The sequence below is a fragment of the Oncorhynchus kisutch genome, unplaced genomic scaffold (genome assembly GCF_002021735.2).
Source record: "Oncorhynchus kisutch isolate 150728-3 unplaced genomic scaffold, Okis_V2 Okis07a-Okis12b_hom, whole genome shotgun sequence".
Classification (NCBI taxonomy): Eukaryota; Metazoa; Chordata; class Actinopteri; order Salmoniformes; family Salmonidae; genus Oncorhynchus; species Oncorhynchus kisutch.
This window is the reverse complement of record NW_022261984.1, coordinates 2880872-2896740: the sequence shown is the minus strand read 5'-3', so window position 1 is coordinate 2896740 and position 15869 is coordinate 2880872. Positions and strand designations below refer to the sequence as shown.

At 41.6% G+C, this 15869-nt stretch overlaps 1 protein-coding gene and 2 long non-coding RNA genes across 4 annotated transcripts; 2 read left to right on the top strand and 1 right to left on the bottom strand.

Annotated features, from left to right (window-relative positions):
• Positions 1 to 83: 83 nt before the first annotated feature.
• Positions 84 to 6254, top strand: LOC109878497 (zinc finger protein 629). 2 transcript variants are annotated; one of them, XM_020470718.2, is made up of 4 exons: positions 88 to 622; positions 3772 to 3869; positions 3951 to 4053; positions 4424 to 6254. In XM_020470718.2, exons 1-4 carry the CDS (start codon positions 319 to 321, stop codon positions 5257 to 5259), a joined length of 1341 nt encoding a protein of 446 aa, XP_020326307.2. In that variant the 5' UTR covers positions 88 to 318; the 3' UTR covers positions 5260 to 6254. The 2 variants fall into 2 exon arrangements, with proteins under 2 accessions (XP_031670974.1, XP_020326307.2); XM_031815114.1 differs by lacking the exon at positions 3772 to 3869 and having other exon boundaries at positions 84 to 622.
• On the bottom strand, positions 3922 to 14923 carry LOC116360204 (uncharacterized). Its single transcript, XR_004206969.1, has 3 exons — positions 14435 to 14923; positions 14248 to 14332; positions 3922 to 5075 (listed from the first exon to the last, which is right to left on the bottom strand). It is a non-coding gene; the product is annotated as an uncharacterized LOC116360204 (long non-coding RNA).
• LOC116360203 (uncharacterized) lies at positions 10960 to 14097 on the top strand. The gene is made up of 3 exons (XR_004206968.1): positions 10960 to 11184; positions 12932 to 13000; positions 13100 to 14097. It is a non-coding gene; the product is annotated as an uncharacterized LOC116360203 (long non-coding RNA).
• Positions 14924 to 15869: the final 946 nt, after the last annotated feature.

The following is a 15869-nucleotide window of genomic DNA, read 5'->3' as shown; positions in this document are numbered from 1 at the left end:
CTATGAAAAATATTGGTTGTGTGTCAGCTCTCGTGCAGTGTAATGTTTTGTTTAGAATAGTTTTAGTCCTGTCTACCCTCAAACTCCGAAGGTGGCGGTAATGTGCTAATCCAGTCAAACGAGAAGTGCGGTACGTCATCAACAGGCGACACGATAGCATCCTTCTAGACCCGAAGCAGTATCGTTATTCAACAATAACAAGCTAGGGCTTTACATAAGTATTCAGACTAGTATAATCATCCGACATTTTTAAGCAACGATAGGCAATTTGGCTTAAGTATTTCGGTTGTAGATTAAACTAGTGCATGAAGAGCAGAAATGGCAACAATGGCGGACTGTGTTGGTTATCAATTGCAAATAGCTTCGATAATGGAGGTGCTAGCCAATTCGGCGGTGGTCGAGATCTGCAAAATTGTTGATGATGGTTATTCCTCTCTGCGTTCCCAAATGGAGCAGGAAAGAGTGCAAATTGAGAGGGAGAGAGAGCAAACCGAGAAAGAGAAATATGTGCTCCGACGAAAATTACGCGAAATGGACGTGAAGATGCGGAGCTATGAGCGAAGACTCAGAAGACGCGATCTACGGAATGAAATGCATGCAGTTAATTTGAGACCACATGAAGGTACCGACAGCTTATTATTATTTATATATATAAACGGGTTATAAACAGGGCTGGGTTTCTAAATGCAATCCGTTAGTTACCTGTCAAATTGTAATCAGCAACGTAATGTTTGGCTTGCCCAAACTCCCGAACGTAATCTGATTACTTTCCCTTTAAGAGGCATTAGAAGGTAAAAATGAATATTACCAATTGAACGAAAGCTATTGCGGGATAAATCAATGTTAGCGTTTACATAGATGGCCATAAATCGATGTTGCATTTTACTGTATGGGTTGGCTTTGTAGGCTTCTTCGAACCCATTACTTTCTACTACCGATAATAATACAATTAGGTTATCTTTACATTAACAAAGTCTGTCCGATTTCCAGTCATTCCAATTAATTGAATACCCCATGATCTTGAAGAATACGACTTGAAATATATATTAGCCAAATTCTTTTACCGGAGCATAACCCCAAAACGAAGGATTTATTAATTATTAACTTACTTTTGTTGTTTATCTTGTCTTGGAGGACAGATCGGCCTCATTGCTTCGAGTTGAAAAATAAATGCTGCTCTCATGGAATGGCATGCATTGAGCACTACCGAAAAGTACCATTTGCTTAAGAAAAATGAATGACATATGCTGCATTTGCTATAGGCCTAATGTTTATGTTTTTGGTGCTGACGCTTTGATATTTCCATAATTTGCGTCTATCAAAAGTGCGCGAGTTTGAGCATGTGTCTGTTCGGTAAATGGGCTCCCATACAAAACAAGATTTTAGTTTTGAAACGGCAGTAAAAGTGCAGTCGACTGGTATTTTGGACGCAGTAATTGTAGTTGAACTGCAGGTATACAGCACTGTAACTGAAAAATTACTGCAGTAAAAAAATACTGTCATTTTGAACGAAGTATTTGCGACATACTGCAGTTATACTACCCTCTGACTGCAATATTTTTGGTGAGGGCAAGTTTTGGGAATCAGCACAAATTAGATTGAGCAATAAAATCCCCACTCGTGGACTTCTTAAATGAAACTTGTGTTTGACAGTATGGAGCACAATAACAGGGAGGAGTGTAGAAGGGAGGAACTCCCTCAAACTGTTATTCCATAGGATGGGTTCAACATTATGTAGCTGTTGCGAGAGTGCATACTTCACTGGCTGTTCAATTAAACCAGTATTGGGATAAAGTACACACAGTGCCTTCAGAAAGTAGTTGTACCCCTCGACTTTGTTGTGTAACAGCCTGAATTCGGAATGGATTCAATGTTTTTTTTCTCACCCATCTACACACATCACACCATAATGACAAAGTGAAAACATGTTTTTAGAAATGTTTGCACATTTACTGAAAATGAAATACAGATATTTAATTTACATAAGTATTCACACCCCCGAGTCAATACTTTGTAGAATGCAACTTTGGCAGCGTTTACAGAGGTGGGTCTTTCTGAGTTCGTCTCTAAGAGCTTTCTACACCTGGATTATGCAACATTTGCCACTTATTGTTTTAAAAATTCTTCAAGCTCTGTCAAATCGGCCATTGTCCTGCTGAAAGGTGAATTCATCTCCCAGTGTCTGGTGGAAAGCAGGCTGGACCAGGTTTTCCGCTAGGATTTTGCCTATACTTAGCTCCATTCAGATACTTTTTATCCTTAAAAACGACCCAATCCTTAATGATTACAAGCATACCCATAACATGATTCAGTCATCACTATGCTTGAGAATATGAAGTTGTGTACTCAGTAATGTGTTGTTTTGGATTTGCCCCAAAAAGTGAATTACTTTGCCACATTTTTTACAGTATTACTTTAGTGCCGTGTTGCAAACAGGAGGAATGTTTTGGAATGTGTTTTATTATGTACAGGCTTCCTTCTTTTCACTGTCAATTAGGCTAGTAGTTGTTGATCCCTCCTCCGTTTTCTCCTATCACAGCCATTAAACTTGAACTGTTTTTTTTTTAAGTCACCATTGGCTTCATGGTGAAATCCCTGAGGGGTTTCCTTCCTTTCCGGCAAACGGAGTTAGGAAGGACACCTGTATCTTTGTGGTGACTGGGTTCATTCATACACCATGTAATTGTAATTAATTAATAACTTCACCATGGTCAAAGGGATATATTCTTTATATATATATAAAACATATTATATATATATATATATGTGTCTTTTCATGTTTTATTCATTTGTAAACATTTCTAGAAACATATTTCCACTTTGACATTATGGGATATTATGTGTAGGCCATTGAACAAAATCTCAATTGAATAAATTTTAAATTCAGGATGTAGCACAACAAAATGTGGAAAAGGTCAAGGGGTGTGAATACTTTTTGAATGAATTGTGCACATTTGTGAACAACCATCAACCACAATCTGGGCAAAGGTGCAAATGGCTAAATGAGATACCAGCAGTGTGATTCACATCAATGCGCGATGTAGATATCAATAATAGGTGATATCCGTATCGTCCGTAGGCTACAACACCACTGCTGTCATCCTAACCTCCAAGTGTTTATTCAAGTTGGATAATCTTTGGATGCCGACAGCAGTGGCACCAAGACATAGCTTGGACTGTAGCCTACAAAAGCCTATTCCTGCTCTTTTCCCGCAATCCATCAAACACCTTGGGTGTGTCATCATAGTGGTCTCTGACATCATAGTGGTCTCTGACATCATAGTGGTCTCTGACTTGTGGTCAGACTCACTCAGGTGAAACAAACTTAACTTGCGCCTTTTTTCAATGCTGATTTGAATATCATCGAGAAAACAGAAACATTCACGCAAACATCGTTTCTGAATTTAAAAGGTAATCCTAGGAGTAATCCTAGTTTTTCAAAAGTATCTGTAATCTAATTACAATATTTTTCCTGGTAACGGATTAGTTTGTTTGTTTGTAAGCAGTTACGAATGACATGTAATCCGTTACTCCCCTACCCTGGTTATACATGTTTTCCTGTCAGCCAGGACCTGTTTCACTAAGCATATCAGAATAGGAGTGCTGATTTAGCATCAATTTAGCCTTTTAACCTGAATCATAATTTAATAAGAGCAGGGCACCTGATGGGCAGGGCACCTGATGCTAGATCATCACTCCTACTCTGAGACACTTTGTGGATATGTGCCCAGATCTTCATACAATGATCCTAATAATGACAATGCTTCGTAGTTTCAGTGTCTTCAATTGCCATGCCAGTGAGTAATGACCAGGCCCGAGGCCCCCTGGCTACAATCGAGGACCATTCACAATACCACCACATGCCTCAGGTGTGTTTTTGCTGTCAAAATGAACGTAAATGACATGGAATAGGCTGAAACGTAATCTGTATTTTTCTATTTTATTTACAGGAAGACAGAACTGCATTGTCCCTAATCAAGCAGGAAAGAGTGGACAGCTGTGGCGTGGACCTGAAGGTAGAACAAAACATCCGCTCAGAGAGTAGACCCACTGGTAAGTTTCAGTGCAGATATTGATTACTTAGAACACTTTTTTATTTACAATCCACTCACTGTTGAAATACCCAACACACAGGCTACTACTGGCCTTAACTGGCCTGTCAACTCTTAGCCCTTAACTGAAGACATCAACTCTTAGCCCTTAGCTGAAGACATCAACTCTTAGCCCTTAACTGAAGACATCAACTCTTAGCCCTTAACTGAACACATCAACTCTTAGCCCTTAGCTGAAGACATCAACTCTTAGCCCTTAACTGAAGACATCAACTCTTAGGACTTGTGCTGTGTTTAAAGGCAACCTATTGTATATGATTAGGAATGTCTGATCATTGTGTTGATTACTCCTTTTTCATCCTTGATGGTAGTTCCAGAACCCAACGACGATGACAGCGAGAGACATAACATGGCTGACACTCACAGCTCGCCCACTGCAGCCACAGAGGACCCCACTGAGCCCACTAGGACCAGTGGATCCGAAGCTAACCTCAAGTCAGAGATGGGGACAGAGGGTGTGAACCAGAGACCCCAGCAGCCAACAGGACCAGATCTCAGCACAGAGCTACTGAATAGCCCCGGTTTGGATCTGGCTCTGATGCAGGAGAGGGTCCTGGGGCATCTGGGGCTTTCCTTGGCCCAGGCAGCAGCCGCAAACGCAGAGGCTGCCGGGCATCCATCTTGCTCCTACCAAACCCAGGCTGACGTAGAGAGCCAGTCCAGACAGTTCCCCGGCAGCGACATGGGCGTCTTCGCCCCCTTTGACATGACAGCTCCTCCTCCTCCCGCACCCCCAGCGAATCAGAGGCAGCCGCATGGAGCCACGACGACGAACGAGCCAATGGGCTGTAACTTCTGCGGCCGCATCTTCCACAGCCAGGCGTCCCTGGAGGTGCACCAGAGGGTCCACACGGGACAGCGGCCGTTCAGCTGCCCACACTGCGGCAAGTCATTCGCGCAGCCCAACAACCTCCGGGTGCACCTGCTAATCCACAGTGGCGAGAGGCGGTACCGGTGCTCGATCTGTGGGAAGAGTTTCATTTCGTCAAGTCACCTTAAGAGACACAGGACCGTTCACACCCAGGAGAAACCCTACATCTGCTCTCGGTGCGGCCAGTCCTTCACTCAACTCTGCAGCGTCCGGAGACACAGACAGCAGTCGCGGTGCGGCGAGCCACCTCACGCTCAAAACGAACTTTCTGCTTGACTGTAGAAAAGGTGTTGTACAGTACGCGTGTGTGTTAGCTGTATCTGAAGTGATTTACAATAGCTATAGGTTTCCTGATCAAAACGATTCGCCTTTTAGTCTCTTGGATGATAGGTCCACAGATAGAAGTTGAGAAATGTATGTTGTTAACTCTAAATTCATATTTACCTAAAGATGACACTGTCATTAGCTTTATGTGACTGTTTAGTACAATACATCCCGTCTTACCTTGGTCATAAGGTAAGATAGGGGTTGTCCCTGGGAAAGGCTTGTTTTTAGAGTAGTACTTTATTGATCCCAACTTGGGACATGGTTTTATTTTACCACTAGAAGAAGTCCAGGAGGACGAAGCAGGACATTACGGAGCCAGTGGATTGGACTGAGCCCTCGTCTGGCATGGCTGTCTTCACTGTGTGACTGAATCACAGGGATGAACGATGCAACTAATAAAACGTTTTCCTGCATGTCTTGAAGGAGTTTGCTGACAGGGTCATTTGAGACCAATGCACGTTCACGTGCTTGTCGGAACTAGGAAACGCTGAAATTAATGACTTGCTAATTGGCTCTAGTTATCATAGGTGTTTATACACTTGCTGCGCTGAACCAGTTAGCAAGTCGGAAATGTTTAAGTTCCGACTAGCACATGAACGCGGCAATACTGAGGTATAACACAGGTGAGAAGCAGTTTACACAGGCAACCCAATTCTGATATTTTTCTCCAAATTGGTCTTTTGACCAATCACATGAGATCTTTTCACATACAATCTTTTTCAGAGCCGATCTGATTTGTTAAAAGACCAATTAGTTGGGGGGAAAAGATCTGAATTAGGCTGCCTGTGTAAACACAGCCGTTGAAATGCACAGTGCGTGGACAGTTTACACAATCAGGTATTGCAAGAGAAGGGTTAATACATGACAGAGGAAGTGAAGGTTTATGCTGTCAAATCAAATAAATGTCAATTAAATTAATGGGGAATGGCCCCCTGGATAGCTTTTTTCTGCAGTATTTGTATTAATTGCTTACACCAATCACTTATCTGCTTCCTTGTAAGTAATCACAGCTCTCCAATTGGTTGGATTGGTTATACATATCCAATCAATTGTCTATATATACACACACACACACACTGTATGTGCTAACCTGAAGAAACAAGAATGGATGCATTACTTAACCAAATCCCTATCGCGGAAATTCAGCATTACAGCGTGATTGAAATGTAAAGGTCGATGTTCCCGCGTTAATGGAGACTGCATTCACTGTAAACGTTGCAGATGTCGGCGCAATATGAAATCCCATTTTTAACACGCTATCTGTAATGCTTCAGCAATCCAGATTGAATAGAGCTCCTAGACCATGGTTCTCCAACAGGTACACTACCCTTCAAAAGTTTGGGGTCACTTAGAAATGTCCTTGTTTTTGAAAGAAGAGCAAATGTGTCCATAAAAATAACATCAAATTGATCAGAAATACAGTGCAGACATTGTTAATGTTGTAAATGACTATTGTAACAGGAAACGCCTGATTTAAAAAATATAAAAAAATGGAATATCTACATAGGCGTACAGAGGCCCATTATCAGCAACCATCGCTCCTGTGTTCCAATGGCACATTGCGTTAGCTAATCCAAGTTGGCCAACATCCTGGAGTCGCCTCTTCACGTTGAGACTGGTATATTGCAGGTACTATTTAATGAAGCTGCCAGTTGAGGATTTGTGAAGTGTCTGTTTCTCAAACTAGACACTCTTGCTCAGTTGTGCACCAGGGCCTCCCACTACTCTTTCTATTCTGGTTAGAGACAGTTTGCGCTGTTCTGTGAAGGGAGTAGTACACAGCGTTCTACGAGATCTTCAGTTTCTTGGCCATTTCTCGCATGGAATAGCTTTCATTTCTCAGAACAAGAATGGACTGACAAGTTTCAGAAGAAAGGTCTTTGTTTCTAGCCATTTTGAGCCTGTAATCGAACCCACAAATGCTGATGCTCCAGATACTCAACTAGCCTAAAGAAGGCCAGTTGTATTGCTACTTTAATAAGCACAACAGTTTTCAGCTGTGCTAACATAATTGTAAAAGGGTTTTCTAATGATCAATTAGCCTTTTAAAATGATAAACTTGGATTAGCTAACACAATGTGCCATTTCAACACAGGAGTGAGGGTTGCTGATAATGGGCCTCTGTACAACCTATGTAGATATTACATTTAAAAAATCTGCAGTTTCCAGCTACAATAGTCATTTACAACATTAACAATGTCCACACTGTATTTCTGATCAATTTGATGTTATTTTAATGGAGAAGAAAATAGTATTTTCTTTTTGAAAGGTAGCGTATATGGCGAGCTACCTGTAACTCGCAGCCCACCTATGAGTAGCTCGACAAGCAATTCATGTGTTCCATTGCAAAGCTACTATCCAATCAAAGCCACATTAACATTATCCCACCCCTGGTTAGCCAGTTTTGGCTTAAAAAGACAAACGTAACACAATATCTGCCAATTAATTTCCAGCAATATTTTTTTTCCAGAAGTCACAATTGTTCTTCTGATGTGATTTGAGGATTGTTCATTGTTCCTCTATGAATAATTGTAATATTGAGTAAAAAATATATATCTATTTTTTTTTATTCTTGGTATATTGACAGAAAACGGATATTGTACACCAAGGACCCGGGGAAGAGTTGCAGGGTAGAGGAGAATCAAATAATGTGCTATAAATTGTGTAGCTCGAGAAATGTTTAGTTTTTTTAAGTATCTATCATGCTCGAAAAGTTTAGAGGCCCCTGCCCAAGACATTCACTGCGGATTATACCATGTGTTTACGGTAAATTAAAATGTACGTTAATACGTCATCATTAAGCGACACCGACCATGGCTATTATTGTAATTTTTGAAAACAATAATTCGCTTTTTGTTTTGAATTGAATATTAGGGTAAAGGTTAGTGTTATGTTTAAAATCAGATTTTATGAAGATAAATTGTAGAAATAGGCGCGGTTTAGCCATCCAAGTGGGGTGCTTCATTTTGGTAGTAGTGAAGGAGTAACGTTAGTTAACTAACTACCTACCTATCTAACGGACTTTCTCTCCCCGATTGACCACCTCCCTCAGATGACCACTTAAACCATGAACTTTCTAATGACTTGTTTTTATAAATTACAGTATTTGTCTTTTTTTTGTGCGCTTTGAGATTATTTCAAAAGGCGCTATATAAATAGAATAAATGATGATTTTGTGGCTGTTGTAACTAACTTTAGTGAAAACCCATGTAAACCAGCCTTTCTTAAAGTATGGGTCGCGGACCTGTTAATGTTGGGTCGCGACGTGTCAGAGTAAATGTATAATTATGTAATGAATTACTGGAATTGATTTGGTCTTTCTTGAAGATGCCTCCGCGAGCTGCTGCGCTGTCTTTCAGCAGTAGATGATGCGCTGTGGTTCAGCGGCAGCTGATGCGCTGTGGTTCAGCGGCGGATGATGCGCTGTGGTTCAGCGGTGGATGATGCGCTGTGGTTCAGCGGCGGATGATGCGCTGTGGTTCAGCGGCAGATGATGCGCTGTGGTTCAGCAGCGGATGATGCTCTGTCGTTCAAATTGACTCATGCTAGCAACAAGTTCTGACTGAGCGCAATCGTCATGAGAAGCCAATACACCGATGATTTTCTCGCTCTGTCATAAGTTCTTAGTAATGAGTCAATCAAAACGAACAAATTCATATAACGACACGTTATACCCAGGGAATTATTTCAGAACAGGGCAGAATGCTTCAGGAAACAGTGCTTCGACTGTGGGAAAGTAAATCCGCTAGCAAGGCATTGTTGTAATTTTATAACAGGTGATGATAAGCAGAAATAAGAGAGTACTCTCTCTCATACTACTAGATGTGAGTTTCTCTTTCAAACAATCCCCTGGCCTTGTACACAGCTAATAGCTAACGTTAGCCAAAGCAAGCTAGCTAGCTACTGATCGTGCAACCCTAACAGTACAGATGAAGATGAAAAATTATCAGGCCTACTGTACATTTTACTGTAGAAATTATTGTTGAAAACAAGTTTAGATTGGAACTGTTGCTGTTAAAATACAAGTCATAATTTTTATTCTGAACTGAAAGAAACTGATTGAAGCGAGATACTTTTTTGAGGCAAACACACACACAGTTCTGGGTTGCTCATCTACAGCAGGAAGCGGTCTCCTGCCTAACTGAGAAAGCAGTAGTTTTTCTAGTCCAGTTTGGCACCACATATCCATGTCAGTCAGGGTTCTCAACTCTGGGTTACTTAAAACAAAAACAATTTTCAATTCTAAGCATGACCTCAGTGTTGCACTGTCAAAAACTGATCCCAGAATAGACATGCTTGTTGAAAACTTCAACCAGCCACACACCTCATTAGGACTGTGTGTGTATTTTCTGCTCTACATCCGTGTGATTGTTTTTTTGAAACATTTTTTATTTAAATTTAACCTTTTTATTTAAATAGGCAAGTCAGTTAAGAACAAACTCTTATTTACAATGACGGCCTACCCCGGCCAATCCTGGACGATGCTGGGATAATTGTGCGCCGCCCTATAGGACTCCCAATCATTGCCAGATGTTATACAGCCTGGATCAATCAGTTTCCAGTTCAGAATAAAAGTTATGACTTCTGTTTTAACAGCAACAGCTCCAACCTAGACTGCCTTTCGGGCAATCATTTCTACAGTAAGATGTACAGTATGCCTGAACATTTGATCTGTACTGTTACTTAGGGTTGCACTATCAAAAATCCTGCTTGTCTGTTCTGTTATGCATCTGTGTGAGAGTTTTTAATGGGTGAAAATAAACATGAATAGCTATTTATATGGCAATTTAATTTCATTGTTATTTGTTTTTGTCTATATTGCATTTGTTTTAGGCATAAGGGCAATGAAATGTACCAATATTTACATATAGTTGCATATGTTCCTAAACTTGGGTCCCAGGAAAACATCATTTCTAATTTGGGTCTCAGGCTGAAAAAGTGTAAGAACCTCTGATGTAAACAATCAACAGTCTACCTTTGTACGGGTTTTCAGCCAAACAGGACAGGTTTCATTTTTTAAACTGATTGTTTGGTAACATTATTTTGATGTTCAGATGGAATCACGTTCTGGTTGTATCGGATTCAGACTGCATTTTGCAACACAGGTAGCGTCGATCAAGGAGATGTTGAGCGAAACAGCCGCAGCAGAAATCTGCAAGCTCTTTTGAGGATGGCTCCTCCAATTCATATTTGGAAATAAAGCAAAACATGCTCAAGAAATACAATGCTATGAAAGAAGAATGAAACATTAATTGAAAGTAATCGAAACGAGAATGGAAGGACTACTTGCCACACAGGCAGAGTGACAAAACCAACATTTGGTTAGCAGACTACAATAAATTCCTAGATTCATGATGGAGTTGAGTGGCGAATATTGTGTGCGGACAAGTTCCGACGTCACATAAAATAGACGTTTTTTTTTTTTTTTTTTAATCAACGATTTCTGAGTCCGTACGGGAGTTGCAACGATGGGACAAGACAAACTACCAACTGGATAAAAATAAAGATTTCAGCACACAAAGTAAATGCGTGCTATTCCTTGGGCGCTAAAATGCGCAGACTGGTCTCATAGACTAGACGTAACAAACTAAATTTATATCCGGGATACTCAAATTAGTATATGTTACATTTGGTATGGTTACATAAAATGGATCCAATCCGAGTCGGCAAGGTGGAAAAATCTGCCGTTCTGCCCTTGAGCAAAGCAGTTAGCTCACCCCACAACAACTGCTCCCCGGGCACAGATGACAGAAACGTCAATTAAAGCAGCTCCCCGCACCTCTCTGATTCAGAGGAGTTGGGTTAAATGCCGAAGACACATTTTGGTTGAATGCATTCAGTTGTGCAACTGGCTAGGTATCGTCTTTCCAAAAGGTAACATGTTCAAATCTTGTCACAGGCAACTTTAGCAACTTTGCAACTACTTATTACTGTTTAGCTACATTGCAACTCCTTAGCATGTTAGCTAACCCTTCCCCTAACCTTAACTTTATAACCTAACGCCTAATCCCTAGAGCTAGCTAACGTTAGCCACAACAAATTGGAATTCATAACATATCCTACGTTTTTGCACATTCGTAACATATTGTACAAATTGCAATTTGTAACATAATGTACAAATTGCATTTCGTTGTGCTGAGTAATTAATGCTTTTTGAGGTCGTATCGGTTATACATTTCTTTGTCACAGTTCGATTTCGGTTTAGCATATTTTTTCAACAATAAATGCATGATGAAATATTGAGATTACAATGATTTTAGCTTGTTAATGGACATTCCAGAGTTTATAAACCCAGAGGCGCAACATTGTGAGACTTCCGGGAATTGCGAAACAGACCAGGCTGATGTTTGGTGTTTGATAAGTCAATGAGAGAAGTGAAAAATTATTCCTTAGTTGTTAATTTTCTCGAAATCTAAAGGCACAACCTAGATTTGAGCCAACATCTTAAGTAGTTGAACATGTTATTACTCCAACCCATGAAGGTTTCAAACTGACACATTTAAATTTGTCATAAACAACTTTATATCAAAGGACTGCCTTTGAGTTCACGGCCTGCACATGCGCAGTTCGGTACGAGACGACCTTTAGACCCGATGATGTGTTTCTGCGCATGAGCTTAGCTAGCAAACGTCTCCATGACGAGACCTAGAAGTGTGATCGGGGGGATTTCATACTGTATTGTCTTGGGTGTATCCTTGCAGAGATCTTTATCTGTCTGAGCCAGAAAATTTATTATGGTCATTGTAGTTAATTACCACGTTTTTGCACTAAACTAGGTTGAATATATGCTTAGTGAAAACTACAACTCCCTTCAGCCCAGCGTCCCACATAGGTCCTGACTTGGTTTCTCTCTAGAGTGTAATTCAAGTAATTTAACTGACGTTGGTCAATTAGTTGTTTAATAACCGAACCCCATCGAAATGTTGTTAATCGCTCAGCACTAGCAATTCATAACATATAATACGAATTGTAATTCGTAACATACCATAATAAATGGATTACGGACATCCAAAAGTACATACCATAACATATCATACCAAAGGTAGTGTCTCGGATTTACGTACAGAATAATACGAAATGCTCTGTGACCACGTTGCAATGCCAGCTATTCTTTGGGTGCTGAAATCCGTAGTTTTTGATAAAACAAATATTTTATTTGATGTCAGAGCTCCAGTCCGCCCACAATAGTCGCTGCTCAACTCCATCGTACGTCTTGGAGTTGAGTTTAGTCGTCTACTGTGCGTGTACCCTATCTGGCTTGCTATCATTGAACTTGTCAGACCCATTCAATGCACCCACCAAAGTCTAAATTAGTCCTTGATAAAATGGAAAGAATGAAAATCAGCAGTAGATTTCTAGGTCAGCACAGGATTCGAGGTCCAGATTTGAATTTGCCTGAGCTAGAACCATGAACTCCAGTGTCCCAGCATAGTAGATCTGAGTAACAGAATGTTGAGTTGGCTACCACTTGCATGCTAACTTAATCTAATGATACATTTATTAACCAAACAACCACATCTGATCATTGGTCAGGTGGTTGGAGGTTGTAGTTTGTGACATAGATTCACGCACTCATTTGTCATCATTCTGACAGAGAATGGCAATGTCTCACTTTCTCCAGGAGAGGGAATCCTCTGCATGCAAACTTGCAATTTGACTGAGGATGAGCACAACACTGTGCACTGTGCTGGTGAGCCCACTACATCACTTTATATGACTATCCATAATATTCCACTTGAAAATATCAGAATAATATTCCTGAATGAAAAACTGTTGTTTATTTCTATAGGAGGCAAGCGCCAAATTGCCAGGAGTCAAACAAGAACATGTTGCATGTTGGGACGGTATTCATGAAATGGACACAATGAGCCGTGGGACCAACACTGCTCTCAAGTCAGAGGCAGACACTGAGGGAATGATCCAGACAAAACAGCAGTCAGGAGCTGAACACAGTGAAAGTGTCTTCCTAAGTCTGAACCTGATTGTTTGAATTCGGCCTCTCTGCCCCAGACGCCGAAGACTCCTCGTCTTCCTACGCCACAGACACCAGAAGACAGTCGACGCAGTTCTCAGACACCCCAGCGAGAGCAGCACCGCCGGCAGCATAGCTCCAATACAGATTCACCCAAGACAGGCAAGGAACCGCTACACTGCAAACAATGAGGCAAGACTTTAAGCCAATACCCAGTGCTAGAGGCACATGAAAGAGTGTTCTCAGGGGAGAAGACGTATATGTGTGAAGCGTGCGGCAGGGGTTTTCGCAAGTCGGAAATCGCAACATGCACCTAAAGTTTCACGCCGGCGAGAAGCCGTTCGTCTCCACGTTGTGTGGGAGGAAGTTCATGACCTTGAGTCACATGAACATCCATGGTGAAGGGAAGCCGGTCAAATGCTGCAAGTGCAGGAAGTGGTTCCTGGATATAGACAGCTGCCAAAAGCACCAGGTGGCACGGCGCGGCACGGTGTGACCAACACCAACACTAACCTTCTCAGCTGTGAGGAAAGTTGTTCGCTCTAGCCTGTCATCTGAACAGACGGAGACAGAAACAACGCCAGTCACAATGAACAACAGAATCAATGGTTGTCTATCTCTATCTTTCTGTGTTTGTCTGTCCGTCGGTCATTATGAAGAGAAGGCTGATGAACGTGATAGACTTGGTGGCTCAGGGCCTGAGTCCTTGCCTTCCATTCATGGGTTCAAATCCCATTTCTTGTGCTTTAGTGGACATTTCCACAAATGTCACTGTCAAAATGACAAAGAAAACTATTAAATGTGAAAGAGATGGTTGCTCTAGGGGGTCGAGGTCATGCTTTTCATCCATGAGTTATGTGTTCGAAAACCCATCTCTTTCTCTTCTGCTTTAGTCACTGAATGTCGATGTCTAAACTACAAAGAGAAGTGTAATGAGTGTGAAGGAGTCTGTGGCTGGATCTCACCCCATTAGCACAGGGCTGTAGGTTTGAACCCAGTCCTCTGGAAGAGGGTTGGTTACCTCACCACTGAGGACTCCACTGGGTGGGACTGAAACACATAGAAGGGCACGATAAGTAGGTTTGGTTAAATCCTGTGGTTTCAGAACAGTAACCAGCAATGGCTTGGACAAGTAGACAACCCAATGCTTACAAGGCGAAAACTTTATGACTGAGCCAACACCTCCTTCGCTTCACTTCTCTTCCTATGATAGAGTTAAAGGAAACATTGATGAGTCCACTAATAAGCCCATGTTGGAGCTGAAGATGGCAGTCTGTTAGCTCTGTGGCACCCACACTGGGTTTCCCTGTGACCTCTACTAGTCAGGGTCAATAATGTCGGCATCAACAGGCTTTCTGTAGGTCACCCAGCATCAATTGAAGGTAGCTGGAGTTGGATACATGGCATCTCTACGCCAGCCAGCTCTCCCTCAGACACTTGCCTGGAGGCCTGGTCACATCAGACAAATACCTCTGGGCAGAATCACATCAGCATGTAAACATACCTCACCTCTGGAGCGATCAGACCATTCAGGCCACACCTCTGAACACACCTTACTACAGCTCACCTTAGCTGTCATGTGAACCAGCGGTATTCAAATCTTACCCTATAAGGTCCAGAGCCTGCTGGTTTTCTGTTCTACCTGATAATTAATTGCGCCCACCTGGTGTCCCAGGTCTAAATCAGCCCCTGATTGGAGGGGAAGAATGAAAAAAAAACAACAGTGGAACTGGCTTCACGTCCTGGGTCTGTATCCACAAAGTGTCTCATAGTGCTGATCTGAGATCAGTTTAGCCTTTTAGTTCATAATGAATAAGACTGAATGGACAGATACATTTATCAAAAACACATTCCACCAAATATTAATATATTTTTTTTTGATATGAGGAAGAAAAGCCTTATGCAAGTATTTTGTTTAACTAGACAAATTCTTATTTACAATGACGGCCTAATTATGAAAAAAGATCTGAATCAAACCCATTGAATTAATAGAAGTAAATCAAAACTAGAGCTAAAACATGAAACAAGGGGAATGTTGACTTTAGGCAGGGAAAGTTACAAGTCGTTGACCTCAAATAAGAGTCTGAAGGGCCATGTTTAAGAGGACGCCAGTAAAAGGGGGTATTGTATCACCAGTTGGGTTATGAGAAGGGAGCATAGATAGAGGGGAGACACTACAAAAGGCAGCCCTCTTCCTACGCAGTAGACCACTAGACACAACAAGGTTTAATCAGAAGGTCAATGGCCAGACTATGGTGGGAAGTCACTAGCCATTTTTCAAAGTACAGCAGAACACTCGTGCTGACTCCGATGTTTAGACACTAGTGTCCTGCGTCCCAAATGGAACCCTATTCCCTATATAGTGTACTACTACTGACCAGGTGCCATTTGGGATGCAGCCAGTGTCTTCCATGGTGGGTTGTCAGAGGGTAGGGTGAACAGAGCGTCAGTAAAACTGGTGGTTGAACATAGCTCACACGCCATGGCAGGAGCGTCCACCATAGTAGTTTTGGGGCTTTTGTTCCTCACGGAATGCCACTCGGTAAGATTTATTTACATTTTGATTGGCTTTGGTTCATATTGTGCA

Coding starts and splice junctions, on each gene's coding strand:
- LOC109878497 (XM_020470718.2), top strand. CDS start 319: ATGGCAACAATGGCGGACTGTGTTGGTTATCAATTGCAAATAGCTTCG. Junction 623..3,771: donor TAATTTGAGACCACATGAAG/GTACCGACAGCT, acceptor AATGCTTCGTAG/TTTCAGTGTCTTCAATTGCC. Junction 3,870..3,950: donor AATACCACCACATGCCTCAG/GTGTGTTTTTGC, acceptor TTTTATTTACAG/GAAGACAGAACTGCATTGTC.